We start from the raw sequence: 23,798 nt of genomic DNA on the forward strand, positions 1-23,798 counted from the left end.
CTATTGACTGTTGTATAAATAGGCTTAGTCTTTATATACTAAAAGAGTCATGGAATATTTATATTGTGAAGTTGAGTACCATGGAAAATTAGATATTTATTCGTAACTGTAACTAGAAAATAAATATGTTTAGACTTTAGATACTGAAAAATGTCATGGAATAGTTGCCCTCTGATGTGGAAAGCCGCAAAAAATGAATTGTTATTAGTAACTGAAACTCAAAAATAAATAGGTTTAGTCTTTAGATACTGAAAGAGTCATTGAATATTTACATTCTGTTGTGAAAAGCCATAGAAAGTTAGATATTTATTCCTAACTGCAACTCAAAAATAAATAAGGTTTAGTCTTTATAAACTGAAAGTCATGGAATATTTACATTCTTGATATTGAATGCCATAGAAAGTTAGATATTTATTCATAACTGTCATTTGAAAATAAATAGGCTTACCTTTAGGTACTGAAAGAGCCATAGAATATTTATATTCTGATGATGAATGCTGTAGAAAGTTAGATATTTATTCATAACTGTCACTTGAAAATGTAACAGCGTCCTTGCCTGTAGGAACGTAGGAAGACACCCAGGGAACACAAGTGAGAGAATGTGTGTACTTACACCTGGTGTCCGAGCTCTGAAGCCATAATTCATTTGGGACCTCTGTTGGGAAAGCAAGGCTCTTTTCCTCGGGGGCGGGGGCGCTTAACTCCACCCTATTCGATTTGCTCAGAGGTCGTAGTACGACTGGGGACTTTTTCTGTCCGCCCTCAGATCTTGTAAACTACTGAGGCTAGAGAGCTGGAAATTGGTATGTTAATCATCCACCCTCCAATCATCAAACATACCAAATTACAGCCCTCTAGCCTCAGTAGTTTTGATTTCATTTAAGTTTAAAATTAGCCATGATCATGCTTCTGGCAACGTAACGATACAGGCCACCACGGCCGGCTGAGAGTTTCATGGTCCGCGGCTCATACAGCATTATACCGAGACCACCGAAAGATAGATCTATTTTCGGTGGCCTTGATTATATACGCTGTAGCGGCTGTACTTGCTGAGAAATGGCGTGACAATGTTTTGGTTCGAGATGAAAGATGTCTCTTCTTTTCTTCAACTTTCTTCGTTCTGTTTTTACGTTGGCGTAAATGATTAATGGTTTCTTTTCCTCTATCTGTGAGTCTGTGAGCCGAGGACCACAGAGAGAGAGAGAGAGAGAGAGAGAGAGAGAGAGAGAGAGAGAGAGAGAGAGAGATAGGGGTGGGGGGGGGGATATTGTCAGAGACGAAAACGAGTCATAGTTTCCTTTCCTATGTCTGTGAGCTGAGAACATGTGAGAGAGAGAGAGAGAGAGAGAGAGAGAGAGAGAGAGAGAGAGAGACAAACACAGAGAGAGAGAGTGACAGAGACAGAGATAAAGAGAGAGAGAGAGAGAGAGAGAGAGAGAGGGAGAGAGAGAGAGAGAGAGAGAGAGGGGATGGAGAGAGTCAGACAGACAGACAGACAGAGAGAGAGACAGAGAGAGAGAGAGAGGGGGGAGGGGACAGAGTCAGATAGACAGACAGATATAAAGAGAAGGAGAGAGAGAGAGAGAGAGAGAGAGAGAGAGAGAGAGAGAGAGGGGTGGGGAGGGGACAGAGTCAGACAGACAGACAGATATAAAGAGGGGGGGAGAGAGAGAGAGAGAGAGAGAGAGAGGTGGGGAGACTGACAGAAAGACAGACAGAGAAAGAGAGAGAGAGAAAGAGTATCATTTCGGTCAAGTTTACGTTAACGTAAACAACTCTGGGGTTCCTTTCCTCTGCCTACGAGCCAAGAACCAGTCAGAGAGAGAGAGAGAGAGAGAGAGAGAGAGAGAGAGAGAGAGAGAGAGAGAGAGAGAGCGGTAACAGAGGTCGGTCAAGGAGGAAAGATCGTAAGGCACTGACGTGCGTGCGTCTGGAATGCAAGTTGCCTAGCAATAAAGGGCGGAGCCCTTTGAGGACAAGACGGGTCAGGGAATGGTTGGTGGCCCCAGACTTCAGGTGTTTTGTAACGTAGGAGAGAGAGAGAAAAAAGGGAACTAGTTTAACTGCCTCTTAAACGATTTATTTCTTTCTCTCTGGCGTTGCTTCATTTCCTCCTTGTCTAGATATTATAGAACACTTTTTTTTCTGAGGAGGGGGAGTTGGGGAGGGGGTTGAAAGGAGCGTGAGGGTGGCGGGCGAATGTGTGACTATGCTTTTTTGTTGTTCTCTTGTAGTGTTTACTTCCACTATAAATTAATAATATTGTAGGATGATTCAATGTAGGTTCTGAGTCTATAGGATTTCCATAAGCTCAACACACACACACACACACACACACACACACACACATATATATATATATATATATATATATATATATATATATATATATATATATATATATATATATATATATATATATATATATATATATATACATATATATATATATATATATATATTTATATATAATATATATATATATATATATAAATATATATATATATAAATATATATATATATATATATATATATATATATATATATATATATATATATATATATATATATATTATATATATATATATATATATTTATATATAATGTATATATATAGATATATATATAAATATATGTATATATATACACATAAATATATATATATTTCATGGGCCGCGGCTCATACAGCATTGTACCGAGACTACCTAAAGATAGATCTATTTTCGGTGGCCTTGATTATGCCCTGTACAGAAAACTCGATTGCGCCGAAGAAACTTCGGCGCAATTTATGCTTGTTTTTTTTTTTATTTATTCGCTTCGAACTTACTGATCTATTTTTGAAATTAAACACCTCTTTAACTGGGTTTCATTAGACAAGAGAATAGGCGTTATTTCAATCTGTCTCGTATGATGTAAATAACGAGAACTAACGTAATGACAGAAATGGAATCGAGGAATTAAACAGAAACGACCTAAAAGAGGAATTGTACTGATACTTAGTTTTTCTGCTAGTTCGCATTTGGTAATTCTCTGCTTCCGAATCTCTGCTTTGATATTGTCTGCTAGTTAATGGCATATCATTGTAGCTTCTATCTGTAGCTTATCATAAATTGTGTTTTTAATAGCATTTGTTACAAATGGAACCTGAAATGACAGCAGGTACCTATTTACGAAAGACAAATCAGTTTATACCACTGTCTTCTTGAGCATTTGTGTTTCTTCATGTTATCATGAAAGTTGCTAATGAACAGTTCGTAGCCTCCGGAACAACGAATCCGGTCTTGCTATTTTTCTTTAGTCTCTCTCTCTCTCTCTCTCTCTCTCTCTCTCTCTCTCTCTCTCTCTCTCTCTCTCTCTCTCTCATTTTGGGGCCAGTATTTATCAAAGTCTCTCTCTCTCTCTCTTCTCTCTCTCTCTCTCTCTCTCTCTCTCTCTCTCTCTCTCTCTCTCTCATTCTTACATTTTGAGGCCAGTGTTTATCAAGTCAGCCTCTCTCTCTCTCTCTCTCTCTCTCTCTCTCTCTCTCTCTCTCTCTCTCTCTCTCTCTCTCTTTCTTACATTTTGAGGCCAGTGTTCATCAAGTCGGCCTTTCTCTTTCTCTCTCTCTCTCTCTCTCTCTCTCTCTCTCTCTCTCTCTCTCTCTCTCATTCTTACATTTTGAGGTCAGTGTTCAAGTTGGTCTCTCTCTCTCTCTCTCTCTCTCTCTCTCTCTCTCTCTCTCTCTCTCTCTCTCTCTCTCATTCTTACATTATGGGTCCAGCGTTCATTAAGTTGCGAAAGGCGCCTAGCTGGAGGTTATAATTCCCTTGTTTCTGAATGTACCCAAAACGTAAACATTATTTCCCTATCTTGAGTATAGAAGACCAATGTCCATTCGACTATTGTGACCACAGAGAGAGAGAGAGAGAGAGAGAGAGAGAGAGAGAGAGAGAGAGAGAGAGATAACAATCACTCCACTTCAAGCAGAGTTATGCCACCATAAACCTACCTGAAAGACTACAGTAGACTGAACCCTATCATGCATGACCAAGTGGCTGCTCTCCTCCTAGTAGCCGCCATCTTTCCACTCCTCCGGGGCAATATGAGATAAAAAACAAACTGGTGCAAGGTTATGCCTACCCCACCCTTCTTCTTCTTCTTCTTCTTCTTCTTCTTCTTCTTCTTCTTCTTCTTCTTCTTCTTCTTCTGGATAATGAGGAGAGCGTCTGTTCATTGAGGCAGCTATTGGAGAGGTGACCTTGGTCCAGCCAGTGACCAAGATCTACGAAGAGGATGTGGGCGTTGCAAGTCAGGAACAAGTGCTCCGGTTTTAACACTTTCCTTTCAAGTGTCGAAACGCAGGAAATCTCAGGTCTGAGATGCAATAAATTCACAATGTCGCAGGAGGGATATTGTCGCCTTTGAATATAGGGGAATTCTTGGTTAAGTGAATTCTATTGAGATGAACTCATAGATTGTAATGATGTTAATATTCAGATGGAGATATTGCAAAGCTTTAATGAAGGAAATTTTAGGTTTAAGATGCAATAAATTCACATTCGTAGTAGACGGATTTCTCGCCGTTGAATTTAGGGAAATGCGTGTGATTAAATGAATTCTATCATGAACTCATAAATAGCGAAAATGCTAAGATTTTTTAGGTAAAGTGAATCTCTGTCAAGTTGGAATGAAAAGTGACGATAATGATTCAGATAAAGGTCCACCAGGCAGAAATGAATCAATAAATAAACCAGTCAATCAATCAGAAGGAGATTATACAATAATAATAGTCTTCTATTCTCAAGTTAAATCAGCGGTTTTATAAAAACGAAACTTTACCCACGCTCTCAAGGAATCAAACTGATATTGAAATATTAGTTAGGCATACTCGAAAATGCACTTAAAGTTATACAAAAAAAATTAACGAATCAGTACAAAATGAACACTGTAGCTATTCCAACCCTTTTTTGAAAATTATTTTAACAATTCAACCAGTTAGCATACAAATTAATTTGATTTTTGTAGAATGATGAAAAATCAAGCGTGTGATGTGGATAGGGTCTTGAAAGAATGAATTTCCACTGAGGAAAACGAAAAATAATTATACTTTTGAAAAAGTCACAGTTGTTTTGAATACAAAATGAAAAATATATATATATATATATATATATATATATATATATATATATATATATATATATATATATATATATATATATATATATATATATTGATGGCTCAATGGTTTACGTCAACTGGAGTCGCTGAATAGGCTTTCGTCGCGGGTTCGTGTCCCCCGATTCCAATTCATTTATATATATAAATTCCCCTTCGGCGACAATTCTATATATGTAGCGTGGATTTCGATATTAAGCGACAAGCTTATGATTGTATATAAATCACGGTGTGATAATAATTTCATATATATATATATATATATATATATATATACATATATATATATATACATATATATATACATACATACATGCACATATATGTATATATATACATATACTGTATATATTATATATATATATATTTTATATATATATATATATATATATCAAAATATCGTTATACATATGTAAATCATAATATCACATATAATATTCTTTTTTCAGAAATAATATTGTCAAAATATCGTTTAAGATCAAATTCACTATAAACTGGGAATCTTTATAGGGGAATTATAACTGATAAACGCTTCTACACTTTCCAGGATTCGAACCAGGTGCGTGTGTGTGAGAGAGAGAGAGAGAGAGAGAGAGAGAGAGAGTACTACCACAATGAAAGAAGGAAAGTCAATTCGGGAATGACCAATCGGGAGGGCGGCAGACCCCGCCCACAAGGGCAAGGTGGCATGTATAAATACAGCCAGAAAGATGAAGAAAGACACATCTTTCCTTCCCAGCCTCCGAAGAGAATCATGCAGTCTAAGGTGAGGGTTCAAAATCTCTCCAGTAGATGTCAGGACAGTTGAATTTTAAGATAAGATATTGTTAGTGATGTCTACTTCGTGTTCTTATTCTGTTTTTTCGATTTTTTGCAAATTGTTTTAATTCTGAGACTTTAAAGATTGGTTTTGAGATGTGTGTTTTGGGGTGTATATATACATATATATATGTTATATATATATATATATATATATATATATATATATATATATATATATATATATATATATATATATATATATATATATATATATATATATATGTGTGTGTGTGTGTGTGTGTGTGTGTGTGTATGTACAAATATATATTAACATATACATACATATATATATATGTACAGTATATGTGTGTATATATATATATATATATATATATATATATATATATAAAATATTGTAGAAAAATTCCACTGTATGAATTTTCCACAAGAGATAATATAATTTACTGACAGCGTCCGACCATTAGTGAAAAATTTCTCTCTCTCTCTCTCTCTCTCTCTCTCTCTCTCTCTCTCTCTCTCTCTCTCTCTCTCTCTCTCTCTCTAAAACATTATTACTATTTACTCCTTGTAAATTTTACAGGTCATCTTTGTTCTCATGGGCCTGGCAGCCCTCGCTGCTGCCGACAGCAGGGAAACCTATTCATATTCAGCCCCAAGAGTAAGTAATAACATTCTTCAAGATTATCAGTTCATTTCAGTTACCATAATGCTATATATATTTAGGTTAATCTGTATATCTATATATTGAAGCCAGCACTCATAGAAGCTTTGGCTTCCCTCCCAAGGCTTCATCTGGCTCCGAGGAGTCATTCGAATCCAGCGAAGCCAAGTACAGCTTCAACTGGGCCGTGAGCGACGAGTCCTCAGAGAACCACTACGGACACCAGGAATCCCGCGAAGGAGACGACACTCAGGGATCCTACTACGTCCAGCTCCCCGACGGCCGCCTCCAGAAGGTGTCCTACCACGTCGACGGCGATGACGGATACGTGGCCGAAGTCACCTACGAGGGAGAGGCTCAGTTCCCCGATTCCGTTGAATCCGCCGAGTCTGTCGAGGTTCCGAGATACGCTCCACCAAGGCCTCGCTACTCGGCTCCAGATTCCAACGAGTCTAAATAAACTGATTTCATTCTCGCAGATCTGCCAAATGTAACATTTATTCTATGCTGACCTTGAAGTCCAGTTAATTTATTGTACAAACTATAATTATTATTTATGGAATAAATCTTTGAGCAAGTCATTGTCTTATCTTAATTAACCTTCCTTGTAACCCTGACTTGAATGAATCTGAATAAATGTTTATATTTATCTAGGGAGTACCGTAGGAACAACCTCTGAACTCATTTTAATATTTTCAGTTTATTTTTTATACAAATGTACGATTATTTATGTGATAAATATCTAACAATATGATATTAAATCTCTATGATTTATAACCTTTGCTTTTGAAAACAGTCTTATTCACAACTGAGTTTTGATTTTCAAATTCAAAATTTGGCCATGAGTCATTATAAGCTTTTTGATATAACTGTGACCCAAATTCCCTGGTAAAAGAAGCAAATAAAACTTTATTCTCTCTCTCTCTCTCTCTGTTAATCTAACTTCCTGAGATAAAAAAAAAAAAATTAATGGCTTAAAAAAAGGTTAATTATTACTCGGGTTCCCATTAGGTGGTCAAAAAAAGGCTGGGTCACTAAATAGCTAGATTCATTATAGACTTTCAATATTTTTTTCTGATAAACAAGCGTCCAAGAGAGGCCTATAAATCTTGACTATCATTAAAACAAAAGATAATGGAATAACAGAATATTTATTTCTATTTTTTATTATATTTCCAAGTTTCGTTGTTTCAAATATAGTTATTTTCAGAAACAATTCCTTAACTGATAGAGAATATATTTCTATTTTTTTTTATTATATTTCCACTTTTCGTGTTTCAAATGTCTGTATTTTTAGAAATTATACTTAAACTTCTTAGGAAATTTATGGTATTGAATGTTGCAATATGAATATGCCTCCTTGCAAGGGCAAATAAATATAAAAACAAAAATACTGTGGATATGATTTAAACCTCATAACAGCTTGATACTTTCTTTTGCCAAATGAGAATAATTAACAATTAAATTATCTATAATTCCCACGTATAATACATTTAGAAAGCTTGAGGAAAATAGTCTATGAATATTTCTGAGTATCCTCATGAGAAAAATCAGATCTAAAACCGTAATTATTTAAAAACAATTTGAAAAAATGTTTTTAGTTTTTAGTCTTCTGTAAAAGAAAACTGTTGTGCCGGCTTTGTCTGTCCGTCCGCAACTTTTCTGTCCGCGCTTTTTCTGTCCGCCCTCAGATCTTCAAAACTACTGAGGCTAGAGGGCTGAAAAATGTCATGTTGATCATCCACCCTCCAATCATCAAACATGCCAAATTGCAGCCCTCTAACCTCAGTAGTTTTTATTTTATTTAAGGTTAAAGTTAACCATAATTGTGCTTCTGGCAACGATAAATGATAGGCCACCACCGGACCGTGGTTAAAGTTTCAGGAGTCGACGCTCATACATTATACCGAGACCACCTAAAGATAGATCTATTTTCGGTGGCCTTGATTATGCGCTGTAGCGGCTGTGCAGAAAACTCGATTGCGCCGAAGAAACTTCGGCGCATTTTTCATTTGTTTGTGTGTTGTTATGTTAGTCTAGTCAGATCTGATACAAAAAAATCAACTCTAAACTGTAACTGTGTGGAAATATGTTCCAATTCTCAAAAATGTTTGTTTTTTATGACATTTACGTATCAGAGACTGAATTTGATTTGTCAAGTTATCATAAACTGTCAGTTTCCTGATAATTTAACTTCTGGACTGAAGACTCTTTGAATCAGTCATGAACTAAAAGAAATATTTCAAAAACTAAATAAAAATGCAGTGAAATACAAAAGGGAAACTCCTAAATGTACTGGACGAAAATGAATGGAGTGGACATAGGGGTTAGAACGAAAGTTTAGAGAATTGAACAAAAGTTAGGGAATATAGAAAATAATGGAAATGGTTACTCACAAGGTCAGACAAACAGCCTCGGCTGATCGAGACCCAACGTTTGAAGTGATGGTCCACTGATCGAAGTATCTCTCTCTCTCTCTCTCTCTCTCTCTCTCTCTCTCTCTCTCTCTCTCTCTCGTAGTGGCGTGTTCCCGACAGAACAGAGCCATATAACTCAGCCACTCTTAGGCGACTCGACGAACAAAAAGAGAGAGAGAGAGAGAGAGAGAGAGAGAGAGAGAGAATTCAGGTCATAGTTGTAGTGATTAAAATTATGTTCATTTTAATCGAGTTTCTTAGTTTAGCAGATAACTCTAATGATCATTCAAGGTCGATACTCGACAGCACTTTCTCTCTCTCTCTCTCTCCCTCTCTCTCTCTCTCTCTCTCTCTCTCTCTCTCTCTCATGTTTCTCTCCCTCTTTTGTTCTTCATATTATTGAGTTTTTTGTTCTTCGAATATTTTGTGAGTTTTCAGTGTCATATATATATATATATATATATATATATATATATATATATATATATATATATATGTATATATATATATATATATATATAAATACAAACATATATGTGTGTGTGTATACGTATGTATGTACGCATGGGTATAGCGCCCCAGCATGAATACCCACTTGAGCGAAAACCTGCCCCACCCATAAACCTATGGGAAGACATCTGTCATTCAAACACCAAGGTCGATGACCTTGGCACCTGGTAACTAGACCTGTACTTAACGGGTTTAGAATGTCTGACCTGTTATGACGGATGGAAAATAGTGACGGATGAGTGATCACTGTTCACTGTTTAGCATATAGTGTCTTTTTATTTTTTTTTTTTTTTTTGAGTCAGGTAAAAGGATTTTGAAGGTAGCTGAAGCTGGTTTACTTGTAATTAGATTTTTGCGAGGTTGGAGATAAAAGGGATGATGGTAATATAATGAGTGTTTGCTTGGGGCTGTGAAATTTGGATGGGATGATAATGGGGTTCATTGTCGTTATTGTTTATTGTCTTAAGGTAATAATAATAATAATAATAATAATAATAATAATAATAATAATAATAATAATAATAATAATAATAATAATAATAAGACTCGACTCTCTTTAGTTATTCTATTTCTGCTTAAGAACAACAACAATAATAATAATAATAATAATAATAATAATAATAATAATAATAATAATAATAATAATAATAATAAGACTCGAGGTTAACTTTAAATTTTTTTCTATTTTTGCCTTAAGAACAACAACAATAATAATAATAATAATAATAATAATAATAATAATAATAATAATAATAATAATAATAATAATAATAATAGTAAGAAAAGGCTCACTTTAATTTTTTTACTTAATTTAATAATAATAATATAATAATAATAATAATAATAATAATAATAATAATAATAATAATAATAATAATAATAATAATAATAATAATAATAATGCTGTTGATCCAAATCATACCATTCATGAACAGAACAGCAACCAAACCCCTCATGGATCATCATTATTCATCATGAAGCAACTTGAAAAACTACCTTCAGTATTTCCAGACTCCAGCCAATGCTTTAATGAGGCAACTTTTGTTGTTCTAAGCAAAAACAGGTTTTTATGTAATGAACTTTGAAAGTCTCGCCTGCTAAGATGTACAGTGTAAATATTCATTTTATTTTTTTATATTAAGTTGATGAGATGTTTTAATTTGGAGCTTTTGGGAGAGTACTCTCTCTCTCTCTCTCTCTCTCTCTCTCTCTCTCTCTCTCTCTCTCTCTCTCTCTCTGTACATATACATGTGTATATATATATATATATATATATATATATATATATATATATATATATATATATATATATATATATATATATATATTATTTTCTCAGGTTCCAACTTCTTTTACGACTTGTATGGCCTGGTTGGCAGCTCTCTGGTCTTTTATTTGAAAGACCTGGGTTCGATCCTGATGTGAGTCAGAAATTTATTACATATATATACAGTGTGTGTGTGTGTATACATATACTGTATATATATATATATTATATGTATGTAATACATACATACATACATACATAAGATTAGAACACACTTACAAACAACTCCAGAATTGAAGAATACTTTCGTAACAATACATCCTTAGCGGCACAATAAACCTGTCAACTTGAATACCCAAATAACTTATTATCGAAGACAGCCATACAATCATTCCTCTATACAATAGCAATAATTACCTACGAGCGTCTTATAATCAACTGGTGTTAGAAGCTGCCCTGATGTATAAATACAGGAGTCCGTTCGGCATTTCTAACCAGCCCAGATAACTCTAGATCATAAATCAGGGTTTCCTAATAGGGAATGTTCATAGTACCTCGGCTGGCCGGCCAAAGCAGTAAGGAAAGAGTACACAAGGAATTGCACTAGGGCACTTATTATTCAAAGATAGCGAGTGTGGTAATCTTTTGAAAGGAATAGAGAGAGAGAGAGAGAGAGAGAGAGAGAGAGAGAGAGAGAGAGAGAGAGAGAGAGAGAGAGAGTGTGTATTGATACAACGGAAACATCAAAGGCTATTCCATGATTTCCAGTTCAAATATATTTCCTTTGGACGGTAGAAAGGAGAGAGAGAGAGAGAGAGAGAGAGAGAGAGAGAGAGAGAGAGAGAGAGAGAGAGAGAGATTGTGTGTATAGGTACAATGGAAACTTCAAACATTATTCCATGATTTCCAATTCAAATATATTTTCTTTAGATGGGAGCAAGGGGAGAGAGAGAGAGAGAAGAGAGAGAGAGAGAGAGAGAGAGAGAGAGAGAGAGACAATATTAATACAAGGAAAATATCTGAGATTATTCTATGATTTTTCCAATTCAAATATATTTTCTTTGGGTAATAGCAATGAGAGAGAGAGAGAGAGAGAGAGAGAGAGAGAGAGAGAGAGAGAGAGAGAGAGAGAGAGGGAATATTAATACAAGGAAAATATCAGAGACTATTCTATGATTTCCAATTCAAATATATTTTCTTTGGGTAATAGCAATGAGAGAGAGAGAGAGAGAGAGAGAGGGAATATTAATACAAGGAAAATATCAGAGACTATTCTATGATATCCAGTTCAAATATATTTTCTTTGGGTAATAGCAATGAGAGAGAGAGAGAGAGAGAGAGAATGTGTGTTGATACAAGGAAAATATCAGAGATTATTCCATGATTTCCAATTCAAATAGGTTTTCTTTGGGTGATAGAAAGGAAAGAGAGAGAGAGAGAGAGAGAGAGAGAGAGAGAGAGAGAGAGAGAGAGAGAGAGAGAGAGAGAGAGCGTACTAATTTAAGGAAAATATCGAGATTATTCCATGATTTCCAATTCAAATATATCTTCTTTGGATGGTAGCAGCCAGAGAGAGAGAAAGAGAGAGAGAGAATATTAATACAAGAGAGAGAGAGAGAGAGAGAGAGAGAGAGGAGAGAGAGAGAGAGAATATTAATACAAGGAAAATATCAGATATTTATTCTATGATTTCCAGTTCAAATAATTGTCTTTGGATAGCAGAGAGAGAGAGAGAGAGAGAGAGAGAGAGAGAGAGAGAGAGAGAGAGAGAGAGAGAGACTGTGTATCAATATAAGGAAAGTATCAGAGATTATTCCCCTTGATTTCCAATTCAAATATGTTTTCTTGGGGTAATAGCAAGGAGAGAGAGAGAGAGAGAGAGAGAGAGAGAGAGAGAGAGAGAGAGAGAGAGAGAGAGAGGTGTTACGTAGCAGACTCCACCCAGTGGGAAAGGCAAGGCACATATATATAAGGGAAGTCAGACCAGGGAAGGCAGTTAGTTTCATCCCTCTTTCTCGACCACAAGAAACATGCAATCTCAGGTAGGACTTAGAAGATGTTCCAGAAACATGAGTTTAAATCTCGTCTGAGACTTTTTGCTCTCATGAGATATTTCTATGTTTTTCTATATTTTTGTTTCTCTAAATCAAATTTGAAGGTTTAATGTTCTAGTTTCTTTTGGTATAGATTAGATTTATATGATGCAGTAATCTATAGTTAAAACGTATTTTTATAAGCAATTAACGTTTTTTTAATCACTGTTGATCTCCGTAAGCCTTCAGTTCATGATTTCTCCTGAAATTCAAACGTCTGTATGTTAACCTATAAGTATGCATCATAAGTATTCATTACAACTAAGCATTATAAGTATTCATTATAAGTATTCATCATAAGTATGCATCAGAAGTGCAACATATTAGCATATATATATGAATACACTATGAGCTTTTATACTTAATATAAATTTTCCGTTTCTACTGATATAATCAGCAATAGTTCTGACTGTATATAAACACAGTTAGTTTCTACAGTCACCTAGTAGTCCTATCTCTATTACTATGCATGAATCAAAATAAGAAGTATATTCCTAATACAAATATCTCTGACCTGCATTTTCAGGTCATCATTGCCCTTTTGGGCCTGGCTGCCCTCGTCGCAGCTGACAGCCGAGAAACATATTCCTACGCTGCCCCGAGAGTAAGTTGTCACCTGCCCAGATTTGGAATCGAGAGAGTCAACGATTCCCAAAAATAATTCCTGCAACAGTTTTTGTAATCATGAGGCACATTTTAAGGTCATTTTAGTCCTATAAATAAATTTCTAAAACCAATCTTCCATTCCCCAGGCTCCAGCAGCTTCCTCGGAGGAATCCTTCGAATCCAGCGAAGCCAAGTACAGCTTCAGCTGGGCCGTGAGCGATGAGTCCTCAGAGAACCACTTCGGACACCAGGAATCCCGCGACGGAGACGACACTCAGGGATCCTACTACGTCCAGCTCCCCGACGGGCGCCTCCAGAAGGTGTCCTACCACGTCGACGGCGACGACGGATACATGGCCGAAGTCACCTACGAGGGAGAGGCTCAGTTCCCCGATTCCGTCGAATCCGCGGAAGTCTGTCGAGGCTCCGAGATACGCTCCACCAAGGCCTCGCTATTCTGCTCCAGATTCCAACGAGTCTAAATAAATCTATTTATTTCTCGAAGGTCTACCAAATGTGACTTTATTCCACTTTATTCCACGCTGGCTGACATTCTCAATTTATTTATCGTACAAACTAATCATTATTTATGTAAATAAATCTTTCAGCAAGGAACCTCTGGTGTTTATTTGACTTACTGTTTAATTAGTCGTAAGAATTATATACTGCATTTAAGCAGACAGTCGTCCCTCTTGAAAAATTAGGAATCAAAGGGCGCCATTATCATCTGAAGTCACATACTATAAAAATTGATATTTCCAAGTTTATAATCTGCACCAAAAGTTTTTAGTTTTAATGAACTGAAAGGGAATTCAACTTGAAACTTGTTGGAAAGAGGATTCCTTAAGAAATGTGTAAATACATTTACACACACACAAACACTCGAATTCACATACATGCATACATATTATATATGTATATGTATATATATATAACCCTCTCTATTCTATAGGTATCTGATAATACCCAGATCTGAGCCCCAGAGTACTAAAGCCCTCATTATTTCTAACTTTCACCAGTCCCTCGACAGAGGGGCACTGCTGTCTCCAGTAACTGAATCCAAACCTATTTTTTTTTCCTTATTTTTTCGTCAAGGTCCCATGATTTATCGGACACCATCTACTTACGTTCTATTTGTCCTCGATTGAAACCGGCTCCCTCCTTCAACTCCCACAATTTATGAGATTGACCAGTCAACCATATCAAAACTAGCCATGCAATTTCTGACTGTCAGACGAAGGAGTAGACATCTCTATTGAGCTTGAGTTATACCACACAAAGGTAGAGTCAGCCTTCTCTATGGGGCGTCTACGAAGGTTTTTGAAGGGGTATTATGCACAGCTCAATAACCTCTACTGTTTGTAAAAAAAAATGAGGTATTTTTGTATGATTTATATTTGAGAAAGGTCTTCTGTATTATTTTTGTTTCGATTGGGGAAATTATTCCTTTCTATTTTTTATGATAATTATATTTATATAAATAATTATTATTATTATCATTATTATTATTAAATATATATATATATATATATATATATATATATATATATATATATATATAAATCAAACAACAAAAATAACAATATTAATATAATAATGATAATAATAATTACTAAAAAATATAATATATATATATATATATATATATATATATATATATATATATATATATATATATATATATATATATATAACTATGAGACTGAACATAAATGACAAAACCTATAACTCCAAGCTCTATCTCTCTCTCTCTCTCTCTCTCTCTCTCTCTCTCTCTCTCTCTCTCTCTCTCTCTCTCTCTCTCTTTGGTGGTGGATGCGATAGAAGATGAGAGGCCCAATAGCAGATGGGGATGCCATAGAGAATATAACTCTCCATGAACCTGAGGTTACATTGTATTAACTACCCATTAGCAGCAAGAGAGAGAGAGAGAGAGAATGAATATCTCTCCATGAACCTAAGGTTACATTGTATTAGCTATCCATTAGCAACAACAGACTGAGAGAGAGAGAGAGAGAGAGAGAGAGAGAGAGAGAGAGAGAGAGAGAGAGAGAAATGTAACTCTCCACGAACCACAAGACATTAAACCTGGACCTAAGGTCAAATTAGACCCGCTCCGCCCTTTTACCCGGTCAAGAAGGTCACGGAGACCGCGTTACCAAGGTCACCTGGCTTTGACCTTCGCGCATGCGTGGTATGCTGATGCGCAGCCATGCTTTGCAATGCCGCAATCTTTTATTTTTTTTACTTTGTGGAGTCACTCCGTTGCTCCAAATGTCTTTTGTGAAGCTTAAATTTGTACTGGAAATTGCAAGTGTTGTTTTGTAATGTTTCTTACTCGGTTGTAAAGTTTGAGAGTTGTAATAATTATTTGGTTGTTTAGTAGAATTAGAAGAAGCAACAACAACTACAACAACAGTTACAATAATAATAATAATAATAATAATATATAATAATAATAATAATAATAATAATAATTTTTCTGCCAAATCTGTATAAATTTTTATTATTCTTGGCAGAGAAATTAAGCTGGATATAACTTCTATATAATAACAATAATAATAATAATAATAATAATAATTTTTCTCTCAAATCTATATAAATTTCTATTATTCTTAGCAGGCAAATCAAGTTGAAAATAACTCTCTAATAATAATAATAATAATAATAATAATAATAATAATAATAATAATAATAATAATAATAATAATATTTTTTCTACCAACTCTGCATAAATTTCTATAATTCTTAGCAGACAAATCAAGTTGGAAATAATAATAATAATAATAATAATAATAATAATAATAATAATAATAATAATAATAATAATAATAATAATAATAATAATAATAATATGCAGACAAAATTATAAATAGCTGGAAATTTAACTTGTTCAGACTACTCAATTTTAGCTCTCGACGCAGAGAAAGTACAAATCGACATAATTATACCCATTTCTCGAACGTCGTCCCCGTTTATAGTCTAACCAAGAATTTGTTTAAATATAAAAAAAACTTGGAAAAAACGCTTAAAATTATACTGGTTTTGTATTCGGTCGCATAATGTATTCAAGCGAAGCGTGAGTTTGAGTTTACGAAACTGGCTTCGCCGGAAAAAACTTGAATTCTCATGAGCTTGGCCACGCCCCTTTTTAGCAGAGGGTGGTATATATATTGGGCAGTGTGTCCAGGGAAGGAACAGAGTACTGAAGTCCTCGATACCTCGTCATGCAGTCTAAGGTGAGCTTTGTGTTTCTATAGATGCCAAAATGTTGTTAGTTTGGTCTAAAATTCTTGTTAAATTCAGATTTCTCTTAAATCTTTTACTGTTCATTTCTTAAATCTTAGTTCCCCAAACTCTCTATCATACAGTCTAAAGTGAGCTTTGTCTATAGACGTCAACAGATAGTTAGCTGGGTCTACAGTTCTTGTCAGATACAGCTTTGTTTCAAACCTTTTACTGTACCTCCACTCCCTTTTCATTCTTCCACCTTGCTGCACAAACTCTCTATTACTTCTTAGTTCAATTGTTGGGCTTTCTCCCAGTTCCACCTTTAAGTCACTGTACTTCCTCTCCTTTATTATCTAGAACTCTGTATCTTGTTGTCCAACCTTTCAAAAAATTACTTCTCAGTGCAAATGTTTAGGTTTTCTCAAAGTTCCACCTTTAGATCCCTCTACTTCATCTCTATTTTAGCTTTTGGATCTCTTTATTTTTGCTATGCAACCACTCCAACTCCCCTCTTGTCATTCTTAAGCACTGAATGTGTGGCCCAGTGTTGATAGCCTAAATGTCACAAAATCAATAAAATTTGTATCACAAGTTGAATTCTTCTGGTTAAGGCTGAACGCATTTCAGCTTTGGTTAAATAGGGTTGCTCATTTTTTCAATACTTGCCATAAAATCAAACGAAATTTACGTCCAAGTTTAATTTTGCCAGTTAAATCTTGATGTAGTTCAGCTCAGGTTAAATAGGGTTGCTCATTTTTTCAATACCTTTCAGGTCCTTCTGGTTGTGCTGGGTTTGGCAGCCCTTGCTGCTGCGGACAGCAGAGAAACCTACTCCTATGCTGCCCCTAGAGTAAGTTTTGACCTTCTTCAGTTCAAGTATGTCAAAAATATTGTGGAGCATTTAAAGAGTAATTCCTATTTAAATGGATTTCCCAGCATCTCCAAATATCTAAAATTGTCTCCTATAGGTGAATAACTTTACTCTACTTGCAGGCATCCTCAGACTCCGAATCCTCGGAGGAGTCCTACGAATCCAGCGAGGCCCGCTACAGCTTCAACTGGGCCGTGAGCGACGACTCCTCCAGCAACGAATTCGGACACCAGGAATCCCGCGACGGAGACGACACCCAGGGATCCTACTACGTCCAGCTCCCGGACACCCGCCTGCAGAGGGTTTCCTACCACGTCGACGGCGATGATGGCTACGTGGCCGAAGTCACCTACGAGGGCGAGGCTCAGTTCCCCGATTCCGTCGAATCCGGGTCCAGCGAATCCTTCGAGGCCCCGAGGTACGCTCCACCGAGGCCTCGTTACTATGCTCCCGACTCCAACGAATCCAAGTAGATCTTGGAATGGAGGTTTTGTTAAAGATATTTATTGATTTGCTCAGTGCAAAACACTCGAGATGTTAATTTATGAAATATATTATGCTGCATAGCTGGTATTTTCACTTTTAAATTCCTATAACATTTGCCAAAGGACTCATTTTATCCTACCAGAAATAACTGCTAGTAAGGTAGAGTTTAAAAGACTCAAATGACCAAAGATAATAAACAAATAAAATAAGGGACATATCACAGCAAAAGCTAAAAGAATGATCACTAAAATCTTTCAGTTCACCTCAGTCCATTTACATTTTCTATACGTAAAGTTCCTACAATATTTTCCAAAGGACTCTTTTAGCCTACCCGGCTGATCCTGCCACACTTAATTGTGTTAATAAGATGCTTTGAAAGACCCTTGACTCGAATGATATAAGATAATAAAAAAATTATAGCCATTTCACAGCAAAAACTAAAAGAATGGTCATTAAAATCTGACAGCTGACCATAGTCCATATACACTTTCTATTCTCAAGGGCACATTACCAAACATTCGAAAACATATCTTTAATACCTAAAATACGAAATATAGACATAAGACACATATAGGGAATAATTTACAAGCCCAGACACTCCATAGAGTCAACTCTCAAAGGTTAAAATGTCCACAATTGTATATGCATACATATATTTGTAATTATAATATCCGTTATTGTTATAATTGCAAATATATATAACATTTATAATGTGGATCTTTTAACAATAACAAAAAGCATAAGTTAGTGTTCTGTTTGCTGTGTATTATCAACTTTGAATAATTAGGGTTGACAGTTAACAATTAGGATTATATTATATAATTATCACTTATTATATAATTATCATTATATATTTATTATTATATAATCAATATTTACCAAAGTTAGAAACTAATTTTGAAGAATATAATTTACTTATTCAGTTGTGTCTTCATTGAGAGAGAGAGAGAGAGAGAGTAAAATATGAACACAGACCCTATATTAGAATAAATACATAAAAATGAAATCATAAACCTAAGCTTGAGAAGTCCTTTTCTCCATACATTGTGTACTTACCAGTTGAGCCACTGGTAAGTACACAATCCCTTCACTCCTCGTACATCAGATACTGCATATTTCTTCTGTGCCTTCCATATGGGTGAAACGGTTATAAGATCTCTTTCATTAAAGGTATGAAATGTAGAAATGTACAGTAATGTATATGTGTATATATATATGCAAAATATATATATATATATATATATATATATATATATATATATATATATATAGACATATATATATGTATAATGTATATATGTATATAAATACATAAACCCATGATAATATAAAAACGTGTTTTCTGCTGGCCATGTCTAATGGAAAGGTATACTCTCTCTCTCTCTCTCTCTCTCTCTCTCTCTCTCTCTCTCTCTCTCTCTCTCTCTCTCCTTCGCTGCTAATGGGTACTTAACATGTTTCTGTTATTTAATAAAGTTACAATTAATAAAATAATGTAACCTTAGGTTCATGGAGAGTTATATATTCTCTCTCTCTCTCTCTCTCTCTCTCTCTCTCTCTCTCTCTCTCTCTCTCTCTCTCTCTCTCTCTCTCTCTCTATTTTTGCTAATGTATATTAATATTTTTCTTTTATTTAATAATGTTGCAAATAATAAAATAACATAATCTTAGTCTCATGGAGAGTTTTGTATATTCTCTCTCTCTCTCTCTCTCTCTCTCTCTCTCTCTCTCTCTCTCTCTCTCTCTCTCACGCACGCCCACCTCAAGCATCCTGCCCATTCGAACGAAGTCAAGGCCGCCCACTTGAGGTCATTCTCACCTCTGCTGACCACTACGAAGAAGGAGGATTTCCCAACGTGAGATTCTGGGTCCTTTATCTTTCGGTTCCTTGAGGTCGTCCACGGAGCCTTCACAGATTTCAAGGCACAGGAGATAGGAATGGGAAACTTGTGTATAGGGCGTTTTCACAATACGGTTTGTGTAACTTTTTAAGATTTTTTGTGAAATTTTTTGGGTAATTTTTTGTGGAATTTTTGTGAATTTTTTGTCAATTTTTTTGTGGATTTTTTGTGATTTTTTTTATATTTTTGTGGAAGTTTGTGTGAATTTTTTATGTGAAATTTTTGGCGAATTTTTTTGTGATATTTTGTGAAATATTTTGTGAGATTTCTTTGTTTAATTCTTTGTGTGGAATTTTTTTATTTCCTGGGTCTCTGATAAATTCAAAACACGATGGATTCGTCATTCCAGAAACTAATGTACGTCGGTTTGATATATTTTCAATATAAAAACATCCCAGTTTCTTTTTGAAATGATATGTTTTGTTATAAAATCATTCCGATCTCTATACGAAAAGATATATTTTATATTTAAAATCATTTCAGTTTTTATACGAAATAATATATATTTATGAAAAATCACTCCAATTTCTATATGAAATAATATATTCCTATATAAAATCATTCCAATTTCTATATGAAATGATACACTTATATATAAAATTATTCCAATTTCTATATAAATTAATATATTTTTGTATAGAATAATTCCAATTACTATATGAAATGATACCCTTATAGGTGAAATCCATCCAATTTCTATATAAAGATATATTTTTATACAAAATCATTCCAATTTCTATATAAAATTATATATCTTTGTATAAAATTATATATCTTTACATAAAATCATTCCAATTTCTATATAAAAAGATATATTCTTATATAAACTCATTCAAACTTATATATGAAATGATATATTTTTATATGAAATTCCAATAAAAGAAATATCACGATTCAGGACCATTACTCCAAGGCACCAGAGAATGCACACCCATACATCAGAGCCACTTGGGGGGAAGGGAGGTAAATTTGGCAATCGTATGGGTCCTTGAAAAAAACACACAAACAAACTTGTTTGCTGACATGGAATATTGAACACGTCCTGCTCTATATTGTTCAGTGGCAAGCGTCGAGCCAAACCGCTGCTCTGGGCGCCTGTATAACAACAAGGTAAGCTTGGCTTATTTGGAAAGTCCAAGGAATACCATTCACTGGGTAAGGCTTGGCCCAGCAGTGACGAAACGCCATCGATTACTGAGTTTTAATGGCGTTACGAAGGCGTAACTAATGTTACGGCTTGTTCAGAGTGGAATACTTAGCATGTGTGTTTTTTTAATATTTATTTTATGAATTAGGTGGTAGGAAAACTCTAGAAAGGTTTAGGCCCAATCTTGATACGTTTCTTGTCACAATATGTCGATATTTTGAGGACTATAAATGAATCTAACTTGCATATTAGGTCGTAAGGGAACTCTAGAAAAGTTTAGGCCTAATCTTCTTACGTTTCTTGTCAAAATATGTCGATATTTTGAGGACTATAAATGAATCTAATTTGTATATTATGTACTATAAAGATTGATAAGACCTTACCTCTGTAAATTATAGTTTACCTAAAATTATAGAATATTCTACATTGATCAGAAAAAGCTATGTTGAAAACTCGCCCAGTGACAAATATATGTATACATAGACATATTTATTTGTGTCATTAGGAAATTATTTTTTTTTTTCATAATCTGGAGAATTTACTTGTAATCAAAATACTTAGTTTTCTATGGATAAACGTTCTCACAACAGCACACACACAGACATATATATATATATATATATATATATATATATATATATATATATATATATATATATATATATATATAAAATTCTTTCACTTTCTCTTACTTGCTTTAGACTGAAGCATCTGCAGTAAATTCTTTTTAATCAGATAGAGATAATTTATGATGCTCTCTAACTATAATAGTTATTTGTCTATTATAAGTAGTGTAAGATTCTATCATTCTGTTGTAGGCAGTATAACACCCTTATATAGAGTTCAAGACATAATAGTAATTAATTAAAGATATTAACTTTTTTCTTCTTAATATTTCATGTTTGAGAAGCCATTTTAGAGATATATTTCTATTTATCAGAAGTCAATATGATATCAATTCTAGGTATATATACGGATAGTTAAATATACTTAATAGAGGCCATAATGCTTTAACTTTATATAATATTCTTAATTTCCAATTCCAAATTCTTCTTGTTTTTATCTACGCAAGTCATAAAAGAGTAGAAAAATCAGGGACGCTTTTATAAAGGTCTATTTAAACCAAACCAAATCCAATCATAACCTTTATTATCTATAACAAAAACAACGGGAATAAATCATAAAAATAATAAATAAAGGCATCCATCCATAAAAACAATAAATAAAGGTAACTAATCATAAAAATAATAAATAAAATTCATCGTCAACAAACTCATTTAAACTCCCCAGACAGGACCGAGATGTCATTAGTAATCCGGCCGAGGTCGTGCGGTTGGGACGGCTCCTCTTCGTAGCTGATCTCCGCCACGTAACTCGAGGATTCCTCGTCGAGGTAAAATCGCACCGTTTGGAAACGCCCGTCCAGTCGTGACGATTCCTCCTGTTCTGATTCGTCATCCTCTCTCCCTTCTTCCTGGAAGCTGTGGTCGATATTTTCACTGTTTTCTCCCGCCCTCACGACGAATTTGAAGTTGTAGCCGTCCTGGGGTGCCTCGTAGGAATGATCTTTGGCCAGTTGATCGAAATCTATCTGGAATTTGGGGGGAAATTTGTGAAGCAGATTAAAATTGACGCTTTTTTCACCTGGTCATTTAAGGGAAACTCAGGTCAAATTGAGACACTCATTTCTAATCGCCTGACAATTCTTATTATAAACTTCAAAATATATTTTTTACCAAGCTTGAATTTCGTATATTTACTTATTAATAACAAAAAATAACATATCCTTTACTCTGTAACTTTCTATTCAACCAATATCAACTACAAATTACTTAGATCCATTGTGAACTTTCTTGTTTTTCTTAGGTATTATACTTCACCATGAAGGGAAAAATGTCTTACCCCATAAAGAGAAAAGGCAGCGGCTCTCCCACTGCCAGACGTAAGGTTGAGGAGCATATACAAAGCTGGCAACCACACCTGGAAAAGTGTGGAAAATTTAGGTACATTTTGAAGCCTTGTTTGTTTGTTTATCAATGTTTTAAGTCAATTTTTTGAGCAGAGATTATTTAAGCTAGTCTTTTTCTTTAGAGTTTGGTCTCTCTCACTCTCTCTCTCTCTCTCTCTCTCTCTCTCTCTCTCTCTCCCTCTCTCATATATATATATATATATATATATATATATATATATATATATATATATATATATATATATATATATATATATATATATATATATATATATATTATTTATGTATATATACATACACTTAAATTAATATATATATATATATATATATATATATATATATACTGTATAAATTTCAACATTTTTATATAAAAAAGCAAAAGCAGCCGAGCCTAGATAAGTAAATCTATTGCAATCAATTTAATTAAACAATTTAGATCATTCCAATAATCAAGACTATTTTCCCATGACTCCATTGTTTTCATTCATACCAAAATGCATTTTTCATAATTTACATTTAAACATACTTGTTTACCAAAAGCTAGGAGAATTCATGAAAAAAATATTGCATTATTATTCAAGGTTCCTTCGCAGGCAATGTTTACGAGGCATACTTTGAAGCAACGTTCGAGGGTGGGGCATACCTTGAAATTCATGGTATTGCTTCTCAGTTCTGTGTCGTCCAGCGTAGTGAGTCTCCACT

General features: G+C 34.5%; 3 protein-coding genes and 1 pseudogene across 3 annotated transcripts; 3 read left to right on the forward strand and 1 right to left on the reverse strand.

Annotated features, from left to right (window-relative positions):
- The first annotated feature begins 5,886 nt into the window (after positions 1-5,886).
- Positions 5,887-7,179, forward strand: LOC136831628 (pro-resilin-like). The gene is made up of 3 exons (XM_067092259.1): positions 5,887-5,920; positions 6,518-6,595; positions 6,723-7,179. Exons 1-3 carry the CDS (start codon positions 5,909-5,911, stop codon positions 7,056-7,058), a joined length of 426 nt encoding a protein of 141 aa, XP_066948360.1. The 5' UTR covers positions 5,887-5,908; the 3' UTR covers positions 7,059-7,179.
- Positions 7,180-12,765: 5,586 nt separating this feature from the next.
- Positions 12,766-14,106, forward strand: LOC136831627 (cuticle protein 7-like; annotated as a pseudogene).
- Positions 14,107-16,664: 2,558 nt separating this feature from the next.
- LOC136831626 (pro-resilin-like) lies at positions 16,665-18,159 on the forward strand. The gene is made up of 3 exons (XM_067092258.1): positions 16,665-16,730; positions 17,495-17,572; positions 17,716-18,159. The coding sequence occupies exons 1-3, from the start codon at positions 16,719-16,721 to the stop codon at positions 18,064-18,066; spliced, it is 441 nt and encodes a 146-aa protein (XP_066948359.1). The 5' UTR covers positions 16,665-16,718; the 3' UTR covers positions 18,067-18,159.
- Positions 18,160-22,192: 4,033 nt separating this feature from the next.
- On the reverse strand, positions 22,193-23,108 carry LOC136831806 (uncharacterized). The gene is made up of 2 exons (XM_067092428.1): positions 23,030-23,108; positions 22,193-22,718 (listed from the first exon to the last, which is right to left on the reverse strand). Exons 1-2 carry the CDS (start codon positions 23,084-23,086, stop codon positions 22,401-22,403), a joined length of 375 nt encoding a protein of 124 aa, XP_066948529.1. The 5' UTR covers positions 23,087-23,108; the 3' UTR covers positions 22,193-22,400.
- Between the last annotated feature and the right edge of the window lie 690 nt (positions 23,109-23,798).

Source organism: Macrobrachium rosenbergii, chromosome 48, assembly GCF_040412425.1.
Source record: "Macrobrachium rosenbergii isolate ZJJX-2024 chromosome 48, ASM4041242v1, whole genome shotgun sequence".
NCBI classification, from domain to species: Eukaryota; Metazoa; Arthropoda; class Malacostraca; order Decapoda; family Palaemonidae; genus Macrobrachium; species Macrobrachium rosenbergii.

What these genes read in the sequence shown, in the direction of transcription:
- LOC136831628 (XM_067092259.1), top strand. An exon ending in ATTCATATTCAGCCCCAAGA is followed by an intron (nt 6,596 to 6,722) that starts GTAAGTAATAAC and finishes TTCCCTCCCAAG; the next exon opens with GCTTCATCTGGCTCCGAGGA.
- LOC136831626 (XM_067092258.1), top strand. An exon ending in ACTCCTATGCTGCCCCTAGA is followed by an intron (nt 17,573 to 17,715) that starts GTAAGTTTTGAC and finishes CTCTACTTGCAG; the next exon opens with GCATCCTCAGACTCCGAATC.
- LOC136831806 (XM_067092428.1), bottom strand. Translation starts at nt 23,086, where the DNA reads ATGCTCCTCAACCTTACGTCTGGCAGTGGGAGAGCCGCTGCCTTTTCT. An exon ending in CTGCCTTTTCTCTTTATGGG is followed by an intron (nt 22,719 to 23,029) that starts GTAAGACATTTT and finishes CCCAAATTCCAG; the next exon opens with ATAGATTTCGATCAACTGGC.